The sequence below is a fragment of the Leptosomus discolor genome, chromosome 6 (assembly GCF_034619465.1).
Source record: "Leptosomus discolor isolate bLepDis1 chromosome 6, bLepDis1.hap2, whole genome shotgun sequence".
Classification (NCBI taxonomy): domain Eukaryota; kingdom Metazoa; phylum Chordata; class Aves; order Leptosomiformes; family Leptosomidae; genus Leptosomus; species Leptosomus discolor.
Window position 1 is genome coordinate 42,757,550 of NC_141396.1, and position 21,229 is coordinate 42,778,778.

The following is a 21,229-nucleotide window of genomic DNA, read 5'->3' on the forward strand; positions in this document are numbered from 1 at the left end:
TGTTTACATAGGTAGTCACAGTTCAATAAACTATAGCTAAGGAGGGATACAACAGAGATGTATAAAGTCATGAGTGGCACAGAAAAAGTGAACACAGAATGACTGTCTTTCCTAATATAAAACCTAGAAGGAATTGAACACAATTATCAAGATTGAAAACAAAAGTACTCAGAAGAAAATAAAGTGCTTAAAATATAGCTAAGTTGTGAAACTCTGTCTTTGGATATTAAGGACGCTAAAAGTTTAGATTAGTCCAAAAAGGTTGGAATTTTTTTTTTCAATGAGTCTGTCTGTTAACGGTTATTAAATACCAAGACATCACCTCTGATTCACAAAGTCCCTGAACGACACTGCCAGAAGCTGTGTGCAATTGCCAGGGAAGATGCATTATGTGATTGCTTTATTCTGATGTTCCTCCTTAGGCATCTGTTGTTGGGTGCCATTTTAGGCGAGATACTGAGCTAAAAGTGCCCTTGAAATGACTTTTTATGGCTGTTCTGATGAATTTTCTTTGTCTCAGAAGCTTATGTTATATTTCACATGATTTTGATTAAATGTGCTGAATCATGTTTGAGGCAGAGCGGAAGTCCTCTGGCTAATTTTTTATACTTTAGTTTTGGATGCATTTATGTATTCAGTGGAGAATGACTTCTCACAAAACAGCTCAAATTCTAAGCCAGAGTTTGTGATTTTTTTCCTTGAGTTGCTTCCAGCACAGTTATTCTAAAGGAAGTATCTTTTAGCTGGAGCAAAGAGTTACGGGACACTTTGGGGGACAAAACCATTAATATAATTTATGAACAGCTACGGTAATTCTCTGACAGTAGCTATACCTACAGAAATTAATCACTTTTTTAATTGATTAGGTAACCACTCCCTCAGCAGACATAAACTCCCAAGAAATGTAGTATGGAAGACATGAAAGTGATCTACCAAGAAAGTGGGTTTGGAACAAGCAGCATATGGTAAGATTACAAACAAAAAGAAAATCTCAAAACTTAAACAGTTCTTGCTTTTTTCTATCATAATTCTATATTAATTTCAAATGATAACAAGGATTTTTCTGCCAGTTCTGTCAATTCTGCCTGGGGTTTTGAGCAGCTTTTCTACTCATGCATTTTCAGCAGCAGCTCTGGCCCCTTTTCCTCATCTTTGCTCCAGCTCCTCCCTTGTGATAGAAGAGCTGAATGAGCCATTCACTGGGTACCTGAACAAAGAATGGAGTGGGCTGAAAGAGTCTTGTCTTCTTTTTTTTTTTTTTTATTTTTTTAAATTTGGTTTATTTTTCATTGTTACAAGTGCTAACAATCTCAGAGGTGACAAATGAGTTACAAAGTCTGTGTGTGTTCAGTTGATTCCCTTAACAACAGTATTACTTCATCACTGTGAAGGAGTTTGCCCAGCCTGCCTGATTACAATATGCGTAAATAATTCACCTGATAAGTCAGGTGAGTGATTAGAACGTCACTTCTTTTTCTTTACTGTGTTTGGCTTGTGGACATAGGACCTGGTAAAAGGCATTTTACTCCAGCAATACATTGTTCAAACAGGTTGTTTCAGTTTGTGTCTGGCTGGAGCAGGAATTGTCAGGTTGCAATTTGAAGTGTACTTTGATAAGTGTTCCCATAAAAAGCAGCCTGTGCTTCTCTTCCCCCTGAACGCTTGTTCTGGCATCCAACAAACACTGTGGTATATGAACAAAAACATTTCTGCAGTCCTATAGTGAACTGATGCAGCTGAAAGTTTGATTTTCAGCTAGGTCAGTGATACCCTATCAGGGTCACTGAGCAGGGGACCAAATTCTTGTGCTGGTGCAGCAGAGGAGGCATTGTGAGGACGTGAGTAATATCCCGGGCAAGAAGGAGGACCTCTTTTTTTTTTTTTCCTCCATTGCAGGACCAGCTTAAATGCATGTTGGCTTCATATTAAGGCTTCGTTGAAGACAAGCAAGAGGGTATATGTGAGGTCTAGTACTTTGTTAAGGTGTGGTACTGACTGTGACACAACACCTACAGGGAGCAGACCTGCTGAATAAGAATGTGCACTTTTGTACAGTCAACCTTAAGACTGTATTCAGATTTTAATAAAATGGCTCTTACAACTACCTTCTTAAAATTTGAAGTATTAATAATACCATTTTATAGAGGAAAAGGTGCAGCCATGAGTTCAGGCTATTTCTCAAGGTCAAATAAAGAAAATCTTCCAGGTCAGTGTTGACCTTCTGTCTTATAATAACTACCCTTCCATAAATAATCTTCACTGAAATAGAACTTGTAGAGATCCTAAGAATTAGAAGTGGTAAGTGTCATAAACAGATTAGCTCCAGTCCTGCAAATACACACACAGCATATATTTGCAGAGATTAGAACAATGCAGTATAGAGGGGAAGTGATATACTTTATTCAAGGTTTTGCAATTTTGCTATAAATACAATGGCTGAATTTCATCTTTCAGGCAAACCCTGAGATTAAACCAGATGTTAATTTGGCTGTTAAATGCCCTTAATAAATTCAGACATGATCAGCTGAATACTACTGGGACAGTTAAAGTCAGTCTTCTCAATTGCTGTGGGCCCTTGCTGTCATGGAAATAAGATTTGCACCCAGGGTGACTTTTGGCTTGCAAAGAGGGAGCCTGGGGGCATATACAGGATCAGTTCAGTATCTCTGCTAAGGCTGGTGGTAGGTAGCAGCTGATTTCCTTTGGTTTTCATTGTACAATACTCAGGTGACCATGCAGTTAATATTTAGGGAGTAAACATACTGTTCAAAGAGTATGTACATAATTACTCAATTATCTTGTGGCTGTACTGAGAGATAAAAACGAAAACGTCTCATCAAAAAAGGCAGAAAGTGAAAATTTTTGCCTTCTGACTTTCACAGCTCATGTTACATGTGAGGGTTTTTTTGAAAAGGAATAGTTGTGAATAGCACTGCTCTGTGCACTGTTCTGCAGAATAGTTAACAGGACTGAATTGCAGTCAAATTGAGGTGCAGTCCGTTGCCAGATTTATTGTCATACTACTGTGACCAAAATGGCAAGCTAAGTGCTTCAGAACTTGTATTTCAGTAAAATCTGGCAATGCATAAACAGCCATTAACACTTAGTCCTCTCTGATATTTCAAATGAGGGAGAGCAATGAATTTTCTAATGTGACATGTACTTCTAGCAAGGCTGACTCATTTATTTTGAAAGCCATTTGACTTATCTGGACAACGACTAATTGTGAAATGCAGTGTTTCTGGGATGGAAGAGACGGTTTGTTTATCGGCTGAGCAGCATTGCACAAAAAATGGACACAGTGTTTGTTTAAGAAAAGACATGATGGGGGCCTTGGCAGAGGGTATTGTTCTGATCTCCCAAACGGGCTGGTTGGTTGCAGGCTGAGTAGCGAAAGAAGTTGCTGGAAGCCCTGACTGCTTCTCTGCTCGGTTCTCACATCCCAGCAGGCCCTGATCCTGTGCTGCTACCTCAGCACATGCAGTATCCATTGCTATAGATTATTTTAAACTTACTGTATTAACTACATGCAAAAAGACTGACCTCTGTGACCATTTCTGCATCTACAGGAATAGTACCTACAGACTATTTACAAGCATCTTACCTGCGTGCAATCTGGTCAGTTCTGCAGCAGGAAGCACCAGGAGTCTCTGGAAGGGCCAGATTCTCCACTCAGGATGTTAAATGACATATTTAGGCATAGAAATTTGTCCTGGCACAGTGGGAGCTGCCTGGGAGGAATCCTCAGGACTGCCTGAAATCCCCACCTGAAGATCTGCAAGAGTTAGCCAGATCCTTTGTTGTGGAGGTGAGGAGGAGCTGGGTCTGTCACCCTTGTCTTTGCTCAGCTGAGCGTCCCTCCTGTGCAGGGACTAGCTGAGGAGTTCCTGGACCACCCAGGGAGTTAATGAGTTTACTGCACCGCCTGTGCACACAGGGACATCCCTAAGACCCAGCTACACCACAGTCATAACTAAAGAATGACTTGACTTTCATCCATACGTCTCAGATAAAACTTCAGTTCCACAGCTTTTGCCACAGCACCTCTGTAATTGAAAACTGTGCTGAACAGCATTCACCCAGCTGTGAAATAAGATAGGCAACTCGTGGTTTCCTGTGGGTTGCCTTCTGTCTTGTGGTTTAACAGGGCACAGGCTTTCCCTGAGAACATGGCTGTAGCACCGCTTGGATCACTCTGGTTTGCTTTCTGCTGTTTAAAATTGTTGTTGCCCTCTAGAGAAATCTCTCTCCAAGATTCTGCTTTTTTTTCCCCAGAATGAATGAATGTAATGAGACTTAATTGTATGTTTTGTATTTGTCATTGTCTTTGCCTTATTAAAACTCCTCAGTCACACCTGGGGCAAGAGAGATACTGTAGAGCCACAGTTGGGGTACAGTAAAGAGAAGAGTCACAAAATGGAACACCCAACAAAAGAATGGTCCTGTCACATTCCTGCAATGAATAACTCCACTTGATTTAAGCTATCGGTTTAACAAACTGACAGAAGATATCCCTCGGCTGCTATTTCCCAGGCCCTAACTTCTGAAAGATTTCTTCTGTTAAGACTGATAAAGATCAGCTAACAATTTAATGCCAAAGTATGGGAGAAATATTTACCCACACGGCTGCTCTTATTTTGTCCATTTTCTTAACTGTGAGGGGACCACACAGTATAGAACATTTTCTCTTGGCATTTCACAATCTCTATCATATGAATTAACATACTGTTTCAGTTGGACACTGGATCTTCTCCTTAATACTGTGTATTTCCTGGCTTGTCAACACTTCAGCTTTTCTTCCTCCTGCTGCAGACTCAGGTTCGGTTCAGAACGCTATGTAGCTCTGACAGGACCGGAGGACTGATACCTCAAATATCTCTATTCTGACTATTGTTAATATAAAGGGCTAATATAATTTGCTCCTTGAATCAACTGAAGTAATTCATGAATCCTAATACCAAAACATCTTGCTGTAACTGATCTATCTTCCTCTCTCCATTGCTTTGATTCAGACTAATTACGAAATTGTCTCTGTATCCTCATTTTCCAGTTTTGTGCAATACCAGTTCTACACCGTCACAGAAAAGGAATCCCTTCTGTTTGTTTTTCATACGCAATATAAAATTCCCATTTTTAAAAATAGCAATGTATCATTTCAGCACAACTCCCAGAATTACTTAACCTGAAATCTTGACTGGAGCAATTCCTTATATCTTGCTCCTTTGAAGAAGTTAAGATACCCAGAAGCTGGTGTTGATTTCTGTGTTACTTAGTTTCACAATAGGGATTTGTCTGTATCATCCAAAGCAGAGAACTACTCTTTCAGAAAGGAACAGCATTACCAGTGTTCCAGTGGACACAGCATCCTGCCCAATTCTCCTTGCTTGTGATATGGACCTGGGATGTTGGGAATTCAGGAATTTACAAATGTCTGCCTTTACACACCAGGCATGTTCAAAACAACTCTGATCAAATCCTTGTTTTGATTTACAGATCATGTCTTTCTATACAGTGGGTGACAGGTTTGTTTACAGATGAATCACATACTGAATGGGGATTTTCAGTTGTCCTGGGTTACAGTGTAAAATGTGCCAAAAGGAAAAAAAATATATTCTATTACCATCTTCAGGAGCTGTTGAGACCAGGTGGGGCGGTGCTCCCTGCCTCCCCCCCTCTGGACTATCTCCTGTCAATGGGCACAACAATGCCTTATCGCCTGACCCATCGGTAACTCGCTCCTGGGCTATCTCCTGTTAATGGCCCATCAAGGAACTGCCTCACGACTCCCCATCCCATTGTGAGATGCTCCGCCCGGGGAGGGGGGGGGAAGGAGCCAAGCAGTCCATGCCAAATAAAAACGGAGATTTTGAACACGCTAGCCGCTTTTCTTCCACTGGATTCCCAGAGGAGCTTTTCCCCCCACTGGAGTTCCAGAGGACAAGAGCTACCTGCCGAACACTGGACCTTCGGAGGAAGATCAGACTCTTTTACCTGATCGCTGCTTCCACAGAACTACACTCATCACTTCAGGAGGACTGCAGCCAGCATCTTATCGGACTGCTGCTGCCACCCTAACAGGGTGTCAGGTTGTATTCCTGACTCTTGTCAGTGTAAACTAGTGGGTTGTTTGTTTTTTTCCCTGCCTTGTGTTATATACATATATATATATTAGTAAAGAACTGTTATTCCTATTCCCCATATCTTTGCCTGAAGGCCCGTTAATTTCAAAATTATAATAGTTTGGAGGGAAGGGGGTTACACTCTCCATTTCAAGGGAGGCTCCTGCCTTCCTCCACAGACACCTGTCTTTTCAAACCAAGACATCAGTTTAAACATGATGTCCAAATTTCTGGTGCTTTCCTCCATGCCCATGCCAATGGAAAAGGAAGTCCTGCCTTCTGCTACATCCACCCTTCTTAAGTCAGTTATGCACTTATCCAGCAGGAGGCACAACACACACGGTGGCTGGACACAAACAATATTTTCAGGAAATATAATAATCACTTCAAGCCATACAGGAAACTGTAAGAGCTCAAGAAAACAAATTAATAGCTTTCAGCCATTAGGAACTTGTGTTTATTCCTGCTAGGAGGAAGTGGCAGCTGGGCACAGAAATAAACCAAAGAAAATGTGTTAAATTGCTACAGTAGAGTATTATCAATAACAAAATGAAAGGCAAAACATTTTAAAAATGTTTCCAGACCCAGCAATACCCCAGGAGGCATGATCAATTTTCATTTGCTACTTCACAATAGCATTCAAGCAAATCCAGTTGTAGGCTGCGTTACCTATGACAGACCATATAGAAGCTTTTACAGACCCTCATGCAGTCTCTGGTGCCCTGCAAAACCAAGGAGGTGTCTTGAGACATTGTCTTGTAAAAGATGCCCACTGGAGGGCTGCTGTGGAAATCTGGACGCAGAGAACTGGCTTGCCCATGCTAGGAAAGCAAGAGAGAAGAGCCTGGAATTCTTTTGGGAATGGGGCTGCCCATGAAACAGACAACTATGATGCATAGAGAGGGTCTTAGAAGAGAAGGACAATTTTCTAGGGACAGAAACTGTCACAGGCAACTTTATTCTCAAGAAACGGTAATTTCCTTAGCTGACTTGAGAGCCAAACTCAAAAGCTGCAGGGTTTTTGTACTTCAGCGTGCATACTTGTATGCTCAGAGGCATATTTCATCAAATTATGTTGTTTTCATGTTATCTATCTAATAAGACCTTTTTGATTTTTTTTCCTGTGTTTTAACCCAAAAAGTTTCTGTGATGTGTTTGAATCTTACCATAAGCAGTGAAATCTAGTCCAAGCAAATTCCGTTCTGCCCAGTGCTCAAGATTAGGAGCTCTAAGCAGATTAGTGCTGAGAGCCTGAGAGAACTACAGCTCCCTGGTGACTTCTTAAGTGAGACGTGCAGGCATCAGCCACTCAGATTAGTGCTTCTGAAGGTTCTCATAACTCCTTGGCTAATTAAGGCGCAGCCACATGGCATCTAAAGTGTACATGCAAACTAACTGGAACTGATGTACCATAACCAACGATGAACTCCGTAACCCAGTGGTAGCTGATAAAAGAACTGCTGAAAGCCCGACCGGCACCTCATGAGGGAAAACTGGAACAGGCTGCCCAGAGAGGTTGTGGAGTCTCCTCTGGAGATATTCAAAACCCACCTGGGCGTGATCCTGTGTGACCTGCTGTAGGTGACCCTGCTTTAGCAGGGGTCTAGATGATCTCCAGAGGTCCCTTCCAACCCCTACCATTCTGTGATTCTAAGTCGCAAGGCCAGAAACCTCACGTTATGGCTGCTGTGTGCCACCACGCTTGCAGGGCCAGCTCTTTCCCAGCTGTTAGGCTGACTCTCTGAATTATTTGCAAGGGAAATGTCCTCATCTCTGCGGCTGTGGAGGTCAACAGCATTGGTGAGAGCTGCAGATGGCAAGTCAGATCTAAAGGTGCCTGCACCATGAGCCTAAGAAAGAACAGAAAGGTGATTTTTTTTTTGATGAGTCGGCTTGTATTCTCCAGGCTTTCTCTGGGAGACATACAATTGAATCAAGCAGAATAGGCAGACAAATCTGTGCACTCTGGTTTATCTACAGCTGTACTGTAAAAAAAAAAAAACAAAACCCAACCCCAAAACGCCCTCCCACTGAGCCTATTTTGTGAGAATGTAATTCCTTGTCAGCTGCTTCCCGAGGCAAGACTTCTGCCAGGAAATTCGACCTGTCTGTGGAACACCTCAGCACAGCAGTGGAAAGAACCTGAGCATTTTGTTGTTGCTGACTTGATTAAAGTCAAAACAGTGCAACAATAGTCATCCATAATGCTGAGTCTTCAAACAAAGATAATACTAAACCATTCAGATTAACCTATAAACTAACGCAAATACCTTAGTACTATTCATCTATTAAAAATCTAGCTCTTTTCCTTACTAATATCATTATCAGTTGAGATTTCTTAAGACATACATAGTTTAAAGCAGTGTAATCTTCAGTTTCAATCAAAAAAATCTTTTTTTACGCTTCATTACCTTTTTTCCTTGCCATACCTTCTTTTCTAAGTGAATTAGAATGAAAGGGAACAACCTTTGAAATATTGTCAAACATGACTTTTTGCTGCCTTGCTAATAAACATTCAACGTTTTTCTTGAAGCGCACCATTTTTCAACAACTTCTGCAATTAATGAACACAATCCACCTTAAAAAAATTTCAAATTAACAGTCTTTCTTACGTAAATTGCTCATTAAGTAGGAAAACAAGGTCTCAAAGTAAGGCTTCATGAAGAACCAACCTAAGCCTGCCATCTTGCCTTTCTACTTCCACTCACCTGTTCCTGCTGCCTCCTTTGTGCTGGCAGTGGAGCTCATGACCAGACCAGACTGGCTGCCTGGGAGGCTGAAAACTAAATAAGGAGAGAAGAAGATAAATAGGAAAAGCAGCAAGAAGGTATTTCATCTTCTGGTAGCAAACAATATTTATATCTGCTTAAACCCATCAAAAAAATCACATGCTGAAGCCAGTCAGAAAGCGTCTGCAGTGAGTTAAGATACATCCAGGACCTGTTTTAGGAAATACAACTTACTTTTGATGTAACTGCTAGGATTTATTTAAACTCCAATGTGAATTTGTAAATGATCTTACATACTTGGTTATGGGTATGTTGTGGCTTTGGCAAGAAAACTAGTGCAGTATCAATGGTTACAGACCCCTAACTGCTGGCAGCACTGTAACGTGGGGTAGTGAGACTACAGAGAGACTGGAGGGTGTCAAGCTTTGGTGCCTAAACACCACCCTTGGCAGTAGTGGCTACACAGCAGCTTCTGGCATGGCATGGAGCTAGGAAATGGTGCTCAGCACTTGGGTCAACATCCGTGGTTCCCAGGGACACATACTGCTTGGGCAGTACTCATACGCTGTGTTTCAAAGTTTGCTTATCATATTGTGGGAGTCTTTGGTGCTGAGTGAAGCTTATTCAAATACCTAGAGCTTTAATTACATGTTTTTCTTTTTGTTAGAACAGAAACTAGGACAACCACCCTGCTCTGGAAGTCCAGCTTTTTGGTCTCTCTCCTCAAAACAGCCTTAACTACTGATACCCTCCAGCTCACAATTTCTTCTGCCCTGTGCTCATCCTACACATCTTGCAGCTGCTACACCCAAAAGACAAAGCCCCCATCCCTAACAGCCTGATACCTGAATAAGCATACTGACTGTCTGGAACATTGATAAAAAGCAGTTTTGAAATCAGAAAGCATCCTCTTACCCTTCGATGAGGCCTCTGTGCGTCCAGCTTGATGAATGCTGGTGCAGCAGTGGAACAAAAAACATACAAAAAAATTATGCTGCTTCTGAGATGTGTCACTTGCCTGCTCGGTAGATACATGAAGGGATAGGTAACATTACATTACATGCCTGCTGAACCACACATGTGAACTCAATTCTTGTGAAATGAAACAGGGGAAAATCTGCCAAGAGATTTGTTTTCAATGAGCACAAATATATGGCGTAGTTTTTTAGGAATTTTAATCAGAAAAAAAAATGAGGCACTCCCATGTTTTGGGAGAAACTGAGTTCTCTGCATTGCAGTGGTTATGTCAACTCCCAACCAGCCCCTAGGTTTATACCAGCTCTCAAGACAGGAGGCCTGTCTGAGAGTGACAGCGAAGGAGGAAATGAACCCACAGAAGCAGAGAATATAAAATAATTTTTCCACCCCCTCAAGTGAGTTGTACTGGCAACACCTGCTTTACACTATGCATACTGCATGAGAATTGTTCTCATATCAACATTACTTCCCCCAAAAGATAAAAAACCAGCTTAGTAGAATGCCAGTTTAGAATACTAGAAATCTACAGAGGAAATACCTGCAAGTCTCATTATATTCTGCATAAACACTTCAGGTTGTTTTGTGAGCTTGCATATAGCATCAGTGTTTCTAATGCTCAAAGGGTTTGTATTTTGCCCCGTAACAATGTGGGAAGGCTTGGTACCAAGCTGCCATAATACTGCTGAGCTGCAGTTGCCAGGAGCAGCACACAACAGGAACCATCACCTAAGGCAGCGGCATACCCTCCAGCTGCCAGCACTGCCGAGGGGAGAGGGCAGGAGGATGGCTAACGCCACCACTGCCTCTCCGTGACGCTAACACAGAGCAAAACTTACCAGCCTAGGAATAAACAACCCAGCGCGGAAGCTTCCAGCTGGGTTAGGGAGCTGCACCGGGGAAGCGATGGCTGGGCGAGCGGCAGAACCAACACAGGGAAGAAGCCAGGGCTTTGGGCATGGGGTGAGGACCTTGTGCTTTTCTGTATCACACTGACACTTTGGCTCCACTGCAGGGCCGAGCCAGATCCTGGCCCCCAGCCAGGCCACTGCCAGAGGAGGGGAATCCCCTGGACTAAGGGAAATCACTCTCTTCCTTTTAAAGGGAAAAGGAATCCTAGAACTTCTTAGGACTAGCTTACAATAAAAATAAAGGGAAATTATAACAGTCAAGCTTTCAAAAGGTGGCAGAAGTGTTAGTTTGGGGTTTGGTTTTCTGGTTTGTTTAGTTTAAAGCAAGAGTCCTATAAAATTAGGGAGTTAAAATGCAGTACACACAAAATTTTAAGCCTGTTAAGGCATCTGAAACAGTCTGGTGAACAACACCAAAACAGGTAAAGTCTTTCATATTCTAGCAGTTACTGTGTTCCACAAAATTAATCAAAATAAACTGCATCTGTATGAGACTGTTTTATTCAAAATACATATCTTCTGTTTCACATAAAAACAACCAACACTGTAATTAAACACAATTTAAGAAGCTGGACAGGAATTACTTGAAAAAACCCACAGATTCCTGTAATCCCAGAGCACCCAACCTTTGACTGCATGAGCCACAAATGAAAAATCTCCCTGTGTTCAAGACCTCGAGTGCCTGCCCTGCACACAGCAAAGTGCCCAGGAAGGGGCAGCTGGTCAGCGGCAGGGTGCTAACTGCTCCACAACTGCTGTTCCCAGGCAGGTACATGCCGTCCTCTCCACAAATCCAGGGAGGCCTCACACCCCAGCCCTGCTGCGGGACACGATGGTAACCTTAGCAAGAGAAATGCTTCAGTGACCACTCAGCTCAAGTGTCACAGGTTGGCCATCTTTCTGTAAAGAAGGAGCACAGCACTTCATTTCACTTCGGATCCAGCAGAAACTCTCATTAACAGCACCGTTGAAAGAAACCCAGCTGTGCTCCGGTGATGCAACAACACGATGCAACAGTCTTTTTGCCAAAGATGACCTTAACTGAATAAACCAACACTGGAATCCACTAACTTTTGGATCCCCACTTTTCCTAACTCAGATCCATCTCAGACTTTTGGAAAGATGCCATTTTCAAAGCAACAAGTTATCAGCTTAGGCAGCAGCAAATACTGAAAGTTTAGTGCATAAAAATCAGAGTCAGAATACAAAGGAGCTGTCAGAGACATCTGCTGTTTAAAGTGCACAGAACAAAACACTGGCTGCATTTACTCTCTTGCAGAAAACATCAGTGTGCCAGGCTGCCTTTCTTGCTCTGGAGACACTGAAGATTCAGCTCCATTTAAAGTCACTGAGAGATGTATTCATCATCCCTCCAAAACAATGAAAATGCTTTGTAAATTCAGGCTCAAAAAGCACACCAGACACTGACTGCAAACTTATATTTACTGGCCAACTCATTAACTTAAGCAAGGCACCAAGAAGAAAAGATACTGGAAGTGATGGGGAAGCAAGCTAACGAGAAATCACAAACCAGCCGTCCCTTTGCTTTGACCTGACAAAGCATCGAAGGATATGGGCAGCTGAAACAGCAGCAGTGTCTAAGGTTGACAACCAGAGTAACTGTAAAGCAAAGTTCAATCATGAAGAAAAAACAAGCTGGCTTGTGTGTCTTATACATCTTCTAACCCCATACAAGTCATGACCTGATTAAAAGAGAAAAAAAAACCCACGAGATACTTCATCTAACATCATACCTTGTAAACCCAAGCAAGTATTAAATTCATGTAACTGTAGAGGCCTATCTCCTCTATCATCTACAGTGTTAATTCCTTAGACTGCAATTAAATCAAGCACTCTGAAAGGCCTGTCACTTCACTGACTGTGCTGGGAATTTATGAAAGAGATCACCTTCCTAACGAGGTCTGCCAGTTAAAATATAGTGATTCCTCTTAATATACCGTTATCACACAGATTGTAACAGAGCGTTCGCCCAGCACAGCATTTCTTCCTATTTCCAATGCATGGAAAACGAAACGGGACCGCAGATGAGTTCGTAGAACTGGAATTAAAGAACTCTATTTGATTTTTTAGCAAAGTAATATTGTTCTGGGATTAATGAAATACAATATTCCACTAAGCTCCAGAACGCCACCAATCAAAATAGCTTTCCTGACTGGAATGACACCTTAAACACAAGATCTCACTTTTCCAAAATCCGAGCAAATCAAATACTTGCCTCAATTATAACACTCTTCAACTCACTGTCAACAAATACCCAAGTAATTTCAAAGCCCATATTGAAAAGCTTTGATCCTTAGGGCTGCCCTGCTTTGCATTTTAGAAGGAAAATATTATTTAAAGACAACCCAGGCTGGGAATTTATAATCCCTCCTCATCCTTGTAGAGCTACAAGGTGAAGCTCACAAGTTATTCAAAACCTCATCTTACAGAAAATAGGAATGGGAAACTTCCTTGAGTTCTGAGGTGGCAGCATAGGAAATAATGGGATTTTAAAATAGCTCAACTTGAAAGGTGTTGAAGAACAAGGCTGAGAAGGTTACATCTTCATCAGTAATTAAACAAGCTATAGCATGAAAAGTCCATAAAGATCAACTCCAAAAAAATACACACGCTCATTGTTACTTGTATGTACATTTAACCGCAACCCCCAACCAACAATCTAGATTCAAAAATCTCTCCCCAGGGTTATAATCCCTGTCCCAGAGAGATGTTATAGCTTGTGTACAGCGTTCCAGAAGAATCTTTCAGACCCTTCAGAATTCTTCATGGTTTTCCTAATCTGTTTTGCAGTGAGTGCCATGTCTCTCCAGAACTGAGTAACACTTTAAAGCCTACTTGAAAATCCACCTTTAAGATAGCCTTCAAATAAAATATTCAAGCTTCTAAACAGAACTTTTAAATACAAGTATTTTTTGTTTTAATCACAGATCTAGTGGATTTGCTAACTTATCAAAAAAGACTAGAAATTCACAAAAACTTTCTAGCCTCCAGTAATTCACAAAATGCTACTACAGTACAGAAGAACATTGTTAGTTAAATTAGTTTTATTTCTTCTGATAGCTACTTTGAAAATGAAGGGTAATCTGACACTAATTCTACTACAGAAGTTCAAAAGCAGGGAGCTTTTTACGTGCAGTGGAAAACAAGAGCAGTGCTACAGAACTGACTTAGTTTGCCAAATATTCAGACATCACCTCTTAAAAGGTTTGTGTCTGGATGAACAAGAAACTCAGTGAAGCCCCTGCACCGAGTTTTGCTGCCTCCGCTTGGGTAACGCATGAGTGCGAGGGTCCATCTCCATAGCTCTTACAGTGGGATCAGAATCTCATAATAGCTTATCAAATAGCGAAGACTTCAAACCTGCTTTGATCTCAGAAAGCAGAAGGATGAACAGCTCCTGTTATGAGTGACTGTCCCAGCATTAGCAGCAATTTTGTCTGTAGTGAGCTCAGAGTTTAAAAAAAAAAAATAGTAGTTGGGTCAGGAAGTAACACACGAGAAGAGCAACTGACTGGCTGAACTTTGGTCTCTGTTGCTTTGCACCTTGGGAAACTTGACCTTACAAATGATTCTGCTCAGTGCAAGGCAGCAGAGAGAATCAAGCCTGCAATTTTCACAGTTTGAATGAGCACAAGAACTTGGCTTCCAAGAGTTTGTCTTCTTAAGATGCGTGTGTCACCACAGGAATGTCAATCTCTATGGCAGAAAGGCGGGAGCGTGCAGAATAGGGCTGCGAGGTGTAGCTGTGCATGCTAGGGGCATGGGAATAGAGGGGCTGCCAGAAAGGAGACGGCAGGCTTTTACATGCGCAGTACCACAGAAACAGCAGAATGGCAGTGAAAAACAGCCCGCCAGCGCTGGCAATGGCAATAAATACAGAGATGTCAAAGCTAAAGACAGGCTCGTATTTTCTGTTCAGGTAATTGTTATAAAAAATGACCCAGATCGACGGAGTGAGACAAATGGCACATGCAAGCAGGAACAAGAGCCCAGCCACGAGATGACAGCCCGCACTGTTGACAAGGCATTTGGCCAATTTGACGTTTGGTACGCTGGATACAAAGGCGGTGTTACACATGCCAATCAAGCAGAGAAACAGAGCTGAGACAGCAGTTAACATGCTCAGTGGAAGGGCAAACTGAAGAACACGCAAATCCAGTTGATCGACAGCAGTGTACCACTGTGGGTCATATATCACACAGTCTCTGCTCCCATCAAAGCGAGCACACTTAATCCAGAGTCCAGTGTAAACGGTCACATTCCTTTCATTCTTGTTGAACGTGTACAGTCTCATTTGCCTCCAGTTTGGAAGCAGAACTGCTGCAAGGAGTCCAGCTACTGAGGCTGTTCCACTGAGGAAGGCCAGTACTGTTGCTGCATGAACATCCCGGCAGCCCATTCTTGCCCACAGAAGTTGTTTCCTGCAATTAAAATGAAAAATTACAGTAGGTGAAAGGTTATGGACGCAGGACTGACCAGAGTTGACTTCTGCCAGGTTAATAAACTCGTTGGCAGCAACTGTCTGGCACCTCCTTTGCCTTCCATGCCCGTGCGGAGGTAACACTACCAAGTTCATGCTTTAATGAAATGTCAGATTATTTCACATATTGCCCAGCTGCCAGACTGCTAAATTTGCTGTGTTCAAAATCAAAAAGGAGCACTTGAACATGCAATTCTACACAGCCTTTCACCTTGTGTCGCTGCACGGACTTCTACACAGCCCAGGTGGAGAAGGTCAGTCACTGAGTGAGTGTAGTTGGAGAAGTTCTCCTCAACCAGCAGCTCCCTCTCTTTAGGCCAGATGCAGTATCAGTCCTACCGTGCTGCCGCGTGACTAACGGGGAATTGCTCAAAACCAACATCACTAGGCTGGACAATGAACACAGATGTAGGCAGTTCTCTACATTTTGCATAGGCCAAATCATTGAGGAGAGCTGTACGTTAGTGGAGAAGGCTCTCTTGAGTAATTTTATATGAATTTTTCAAAAGCAAGTAACAGTTCTTCCACACTACTTCTGCCGTTCAAAAGCAGCTGCCCAAGCTCATGAACAATTCCAGAAAGCAGATGGCTTTTCAGCTTTCACATTTTCCTCTTTAGAGCAAGTGTTCAAGAATACTGCTTTCTTCCCAATATAACCACTGCCAGTGTACCTAGTATAACCTCTTGCCTGCAGAGATCCTGGGAAACAGTCTCAATGACTGGGCTTTTAAGAAGAAAAACATATGTAAAAAAAAGAGACTCAATTTGAGTAATCCCTTCCCTGGGTGCTTGAGATACTCTAAAGAAGCCTAATACATAACAGGCACTGAGCATCCACCCCAGAGCGTACCTGAAGCAGGACACTAAAAATTAAAGTACCTAAAAATGAGCAGATACTTTGAAAATTCTCACCGAGCACCATTCAGTCACAAACTTCTACTGAAATTTCTTCCAGATCATTATACTGCACTGTGCTTATTTGTCTGAAGTCACAAAACAGCCCTTTAGGTACCAGAAGTTCTACCTAATGCATATATGAATAATGAATGTCTGTATCTCAGAAAGGTTACAGACACGGCTGCAAAGAGGGAATCGGATCTGATCCCTCACTGTCCTCCTACACCTGCAAACCCCAAATGCCTAGGGAACTTTTCAGAGAAGGAATTTCCATCTATACTGCAAGCAGACCACAAGCATTATCAAGCTATTCAGCTAGCCATCCTTTTATTGATAGACAAATAAATAAAGCCCAATTTGTTTTATAAGAAAGCATTAAGCATTTATTTATTTTTTATGCCACCTCACCCTGAAGCATTGCAGTGGGATGCGGATACCATTTAAGCACCGATCATACTCTTTTAAAGAAGCACTGCTGAAGAGAAACAATGACAACATTTATGCTAAAAATGCACCTTATTCATCAAAAAGATGGCATTATACTTTTGCTAAGAATAGCTGAGTGTGGGCAAGCTGCCAGCCTCATGACAGTAACCTTTTCAGATAGAGGGTCGTTCATAGGATACCCCCTGGGTAGGGGGACTCAAGACTTATTTCCACCATAAGTCATTTAACATTATGCTTCACGTCAGCTTCAGTAAGGTCCACACAACCAACTTGCATGGAAATGGAACTGTAAGTTCAAGTTCTATACTTGAGAACTGTAAGTTCTCAAGGGAGCTTGACAGGTAGCATCAAATTTTGTTCTCCTCAAGCTTGGTGCTTTTGCTCTTCCATAAAGAGGTTGCCTTTGCCTGGAAAAAACTTCCATGCAAGCAAGGCGTCCTCTGACAGAGCTCTACGAGAGGAGCTGGAATAAGCACAAGACTGACCATTTTCAGAAAGCCACTGTTTCTGCAGATTCATTTGCAATAGTAGATGATGAAAATCTGGGCAGGGTTAATGCAGGGTGGGCAAGAAGTGATGTCAGGTTCACCCATATCTCTAATACAAGAGGATGGAAGACAAAAAATATGGGGTCTTTTCTTCTACATTATCAAAGTTTAGTTATGGCAAGGACTAGGCAGCCAGTCTTAGGACAGCATGGGGAAATTTGTATTCTTCTATTACCTCTGCTGTCCCAGCTGCGTGGACAGAAGACTTTAGTCTCTAGTTCATCCTATGGTTGTCAGGTGCATTCGGGCCATCCTGCACACCTTGGATTTGCCGGCTATTCCTGGAGGATGCACCAAGGGTGGGTTTTTTGGGGTTGTTTGGTTGGTTTGGGGTTGTTTTCAGAGGTTGGTGGTGGTATTTGGGTTTTGGAGATTTTTTGTTTGTTTAAAAAAAAAAAATGAGAGAGTCCTTAGTGCTTCTGTTGGGGTAGGAAGGTAAAGACATAGAAAACAGCTCATTTTCCCATTAGAGGGTATCAAGGAAAAGTGAATTTGTAGGCAAGATCCCCCTATCAGGGGAAACTTGTGCCATCTTGCAAATACTGCTAGCTTTTATAGCTGTAATTATAGCTTCAGCTACAAATCCCCGATTAAGACAGTAACAAAATAGATGGTGTCTTAATTAAGATGGACCCAGTGTACTCACCAGCAGTGTGTTCAAATCGAGAGCAACCTCAGCAACTTTTAGAAGCAGGAGAAAAGGTGTTACTGGATCTAGGAAACAGAACAAGGAGAGAGTCAACATCACATTTGTTTCACGCAATTTTCCAGCAACAGTGTTTACACTGTAATTCAGAAATCAGGAGTCTCGGGTATCTTTACATTAGGGCAACTCCATCGCCCTTCTACAATTTCTTATTTAAAAACAAAACTCAAACTACTTTTTTTCTCTACCAGGATTTTTCCTGGTGCACGTGTTCTCTTTCTATCGACTCATCTCTGTCTTCATGCAACAGATAAAAACCTCCCTTTCTTACGCATGTTCCAAGACATGGAGATGTTCACACCCTGAATTTTATATTTCTAGCCAAAGAATCCATATAAAGCCATACAAAATTATTATTTCAGACGTTACGTCCCAGGCTGCACTTAAATAGCAGGGAGGAAGGGGCAGAATGATTTTTTTCATGTCAGAAAACAAAACACAGACTCTAAACTGTTTATATACTCATGGTTCTTTCTTTCTTCCTGGCTTCTGCACAGAAGTTTGAAGGACAAGGGAGAAAGGCAGGAAGTGCTGGTGATGCCTTTTCAGTGGCTGTCCAGCTTTTCCAGAGGAAGGGAAAGGATTCTCTTAAGGATTCTCTTTACACCCACATCTGGGATCTGCACCATTGAGTCCCAAGAGCAACTCTGCAGGTCATAACAGGAAAATTGCTTTTCTACCAGACTGCATCAGACCTACAAGCACATCATCATGTGACTGGAAGAGCTGCAACCTAAAGGTGAGTTTGCTGTGCTAACGTGTACAAGGATACAGAGTTTATTCTAAACAACCTGTATCAAAACCTCAAATATTCTAACATTTATACGTGCGCAGCCTTCTGGGGTACAACATTAAAGAAATTCTTTTATCAAACCACCTAGGCAAGAGAGAGACCTTTCAGCATACACTCACACCACCAAAATTTTTCACTAAATGAGAAAGTGAATTTCCAAGTCTGGAGTCCTCCAATATGAACGCTACTGCATAAAACGCATGGAGGTGCAGACACAATCAAATCAAGTATCCTACAGGATCTTCACTGCCAGGCTAATCAGCCAAGACTGCGATGAGCAAATGGGGCACACCTCAGCACACCAACCACACAGGGCTGCACGGGTCGGCATCAACACATTCCACTGCACTGGGAGAAGTAGCAGTTCTTTTTTTTTTCTGAGTTTGGATCTTGAAAAATAAAAGTATTACTGCACAGCTCATAGCAGCTGTTTTTATTCACTAAGGTTTCTGAGCCATTTTCAAGCTTTCTGTGCATTTAGCAGCAACTGAAGCCAAGATAAACACATTGATCTCCCTCTGCAGGTTCACACCCTGAAATACCAGACAGCGCTCAGTAACAACCATAATTAAGCAGAAAATTAGTACTGGCAGACAAACCTGTCATAAAGGGAGCTGTGCCCAGCCCAGGAGTCCTGCCCATTAAACCATGAAAACCTGGGGCCACCAGCTGTTGGAATAAACAGATACAGAATATTCTGCAATATCCAACTCTGAAAGCCCTCCATTTCTGCAGACATGGAGTTTCTTTTCTCTTCCTCTATCCATCTAGTCCATCCAATTTTATTCTCTGTCACCCGTGGTGCTGAACAGCTAGGGACCTCAGCCACTTCTGAACTAGCTGTCCAAGAGAAGAATGCAGACTTTTGCCTTAGATTCTAGACTCAAGCTTCTTACATCCCAAGGATTTCACAGCTGTGATACTCAAGGCTCTTATATCTGATCAACAAAAATTACCAGTCTTGATACTACTTCAGGGACAGACTTTACCATGGCTCCTGTTCTAAGGATCCACACTAATGTAAAAAGAAAAGCTGGCCAAAGCTGGTTAAAACCCAGTAAACTATTATCTGCCCACAAGATACAAAAATTAAGCAGGGAAGGAAAAAAAAAGGAAAAAAAAAAAAAAAAGGCATTTACTAGGGACATAATTCTGTAATGAGCAAAGCCAGCTCCGTTCCTTTGCGTGGCCTTGAGAAGATCATGGTCTGGGAACCACCACTGTTCTGTAAAGCCCTGCAGAAGGAAGGCCACAGTGAACACAATTCATGAACAAATGCATTCTCTAACTACCCACAGCAGTATTATCAGTTTAAAAAATTATGAGTTTTGGATAACTGACCGCCAAAGCTGGAGCCCAGCAGTTAGCCCCCTTCAAGACAACTGGAAATAACTGATAACTGAATCAATGCCACCAGTCTTTTTTTTTTTTTCCTTCTAGAAACCAAAAACCAGTTCTAAGTTCTACAAAACTCCTATTAAAATTAAATCCGGACGTACAGTATTAGAATTAACACCCCTCGCTAATACATTAGAAGTCCCAAGAAAAACTCGCAGCACGGGTAACGATTCTACCGCTCGATTTGGAGAACGCCGCCAAGGCAGACCGGAGGCCGAACGGCCGCGGCGCCGCCTGCCCCCGGCCCCGCCGAACACCGCGGCCCCGCTCGCCTGGAGCCCACCGCACTGCGAGGCCGGGGGAGGCCGGGACGGACCGCAGGAATCCCCCCGCACCGCCCCGCCCGGCCCGGCCTAATGTGCCCAGCGGGCGGAGGCCCCTCGGCGGCAGCGCACCGGGCCGCGGCGCCCTCAGGGTCGGGCGGCCGCGCGCAGCCCCCGCCGGGCAGGGCCAGAGCCGCGTCCACCCCCGCGCCCGCTCTCGCCGCTCACCTTCCCGTCAGGGCGCGGAGGCCCGCAGAAACGGCGGCACTATGGCCATGGCGCTGCCCAGCCTCCCGTGGGGCCGGCGAAAGGCGGCGGGCGCCCGGGGGGTTGTGGGGCTGAGCCCAGCGCCGCCGCAGTGCCGGCCCCGCCGGCGCACACCCGACCCCCACGCACTGCAACTCCCGGCGGCCCCCGCGGGGCGGCCGCAAGGCGGGGCCGGGCCGTAGTCGCAGCCACCGCCCGCCTGGAGCGGCGCCTCCTGCCTCCCACCCTCCTCTGGGCCCTGCCCGCGGGGCCGAGCCGGCCGCTCGGCTTGGTCCGTGTTTCGGGACGGCGAGCCGCCGGCGGCCGCGTGGCTGGGGGCGGCGGTGCTCGCCGCGCCCTTAACTCGCCGCGGAACCCGCTGCCCCCTGAGCCAGGCAGACACCCCACGGCTCCCGCCGCTAGCTTCAGGCGCCACCCGGGGCCTGGCTGCCGACTGGGGACAGCTGGCCAGGCCAGGCCCTAGCACATCAACAATAGCAACTGGTGGTTTGGTCTTGCCATTGACTGGAAGAGCGGCTGGGTATCGGCTCGGTGGTGGGAGGTGGTGAGCGATCGCTTTTGCATCTTTTTTTTTTTTTTTGTCTTTCTTCTTTCCTTCACCTGTTAAACCCACAAGCTACCTCGCATTTCCCCACTGGATTCACTCCTGGCCTGGCGAGCAAGTGGCTGCATGGG

At 43.6% G+C, this 21,229-nt stretch overlaps 1 protein-coding gene across 1 annotated transcript; it reads right to left on the bottom strand.

Moving 5' to 3' along the window:
- Window positions 1-14,218: 14,218 nt before the first annotated feature.
- On the bottom strand, window positions 14,219-20,550 carry CLDN12 (claudin 12). The gene is made up of 3 exons (XM_086466566.1): window positions 20,516-20,550; window positions 17,774-17,841; window positions 14,219-15,176 (listed from the first exon to the last, which is right to left on the bottom strand). The coding sequence occupies exon 3, from the start codon at window positions 15,152-15,154 to the stop codon at window positions 14,417-14,419; it is 738 nt and encodes a 245-aa protein (XP_086322692.1). The 5' UTR covers window positions 15,155-15,176; window positions 17,774-17,841; window positions 20,516-20,550; the 3' UTR covers window positions 14,219-14,416.
- Between the last annotated feature and the right edge of the window lie 679 nt (window positions 20,551-21,229).

Bases quoted from the DNA above. Each gene is read 5' to 3' on its own strand.
- CLDN12 (XM_086466566.1), bottom strand. From the start codon at position 15,154: ATGGGCTGCCGGGATGTTCATGCAGCAACAGTACTGGCCTTCCTCAGT.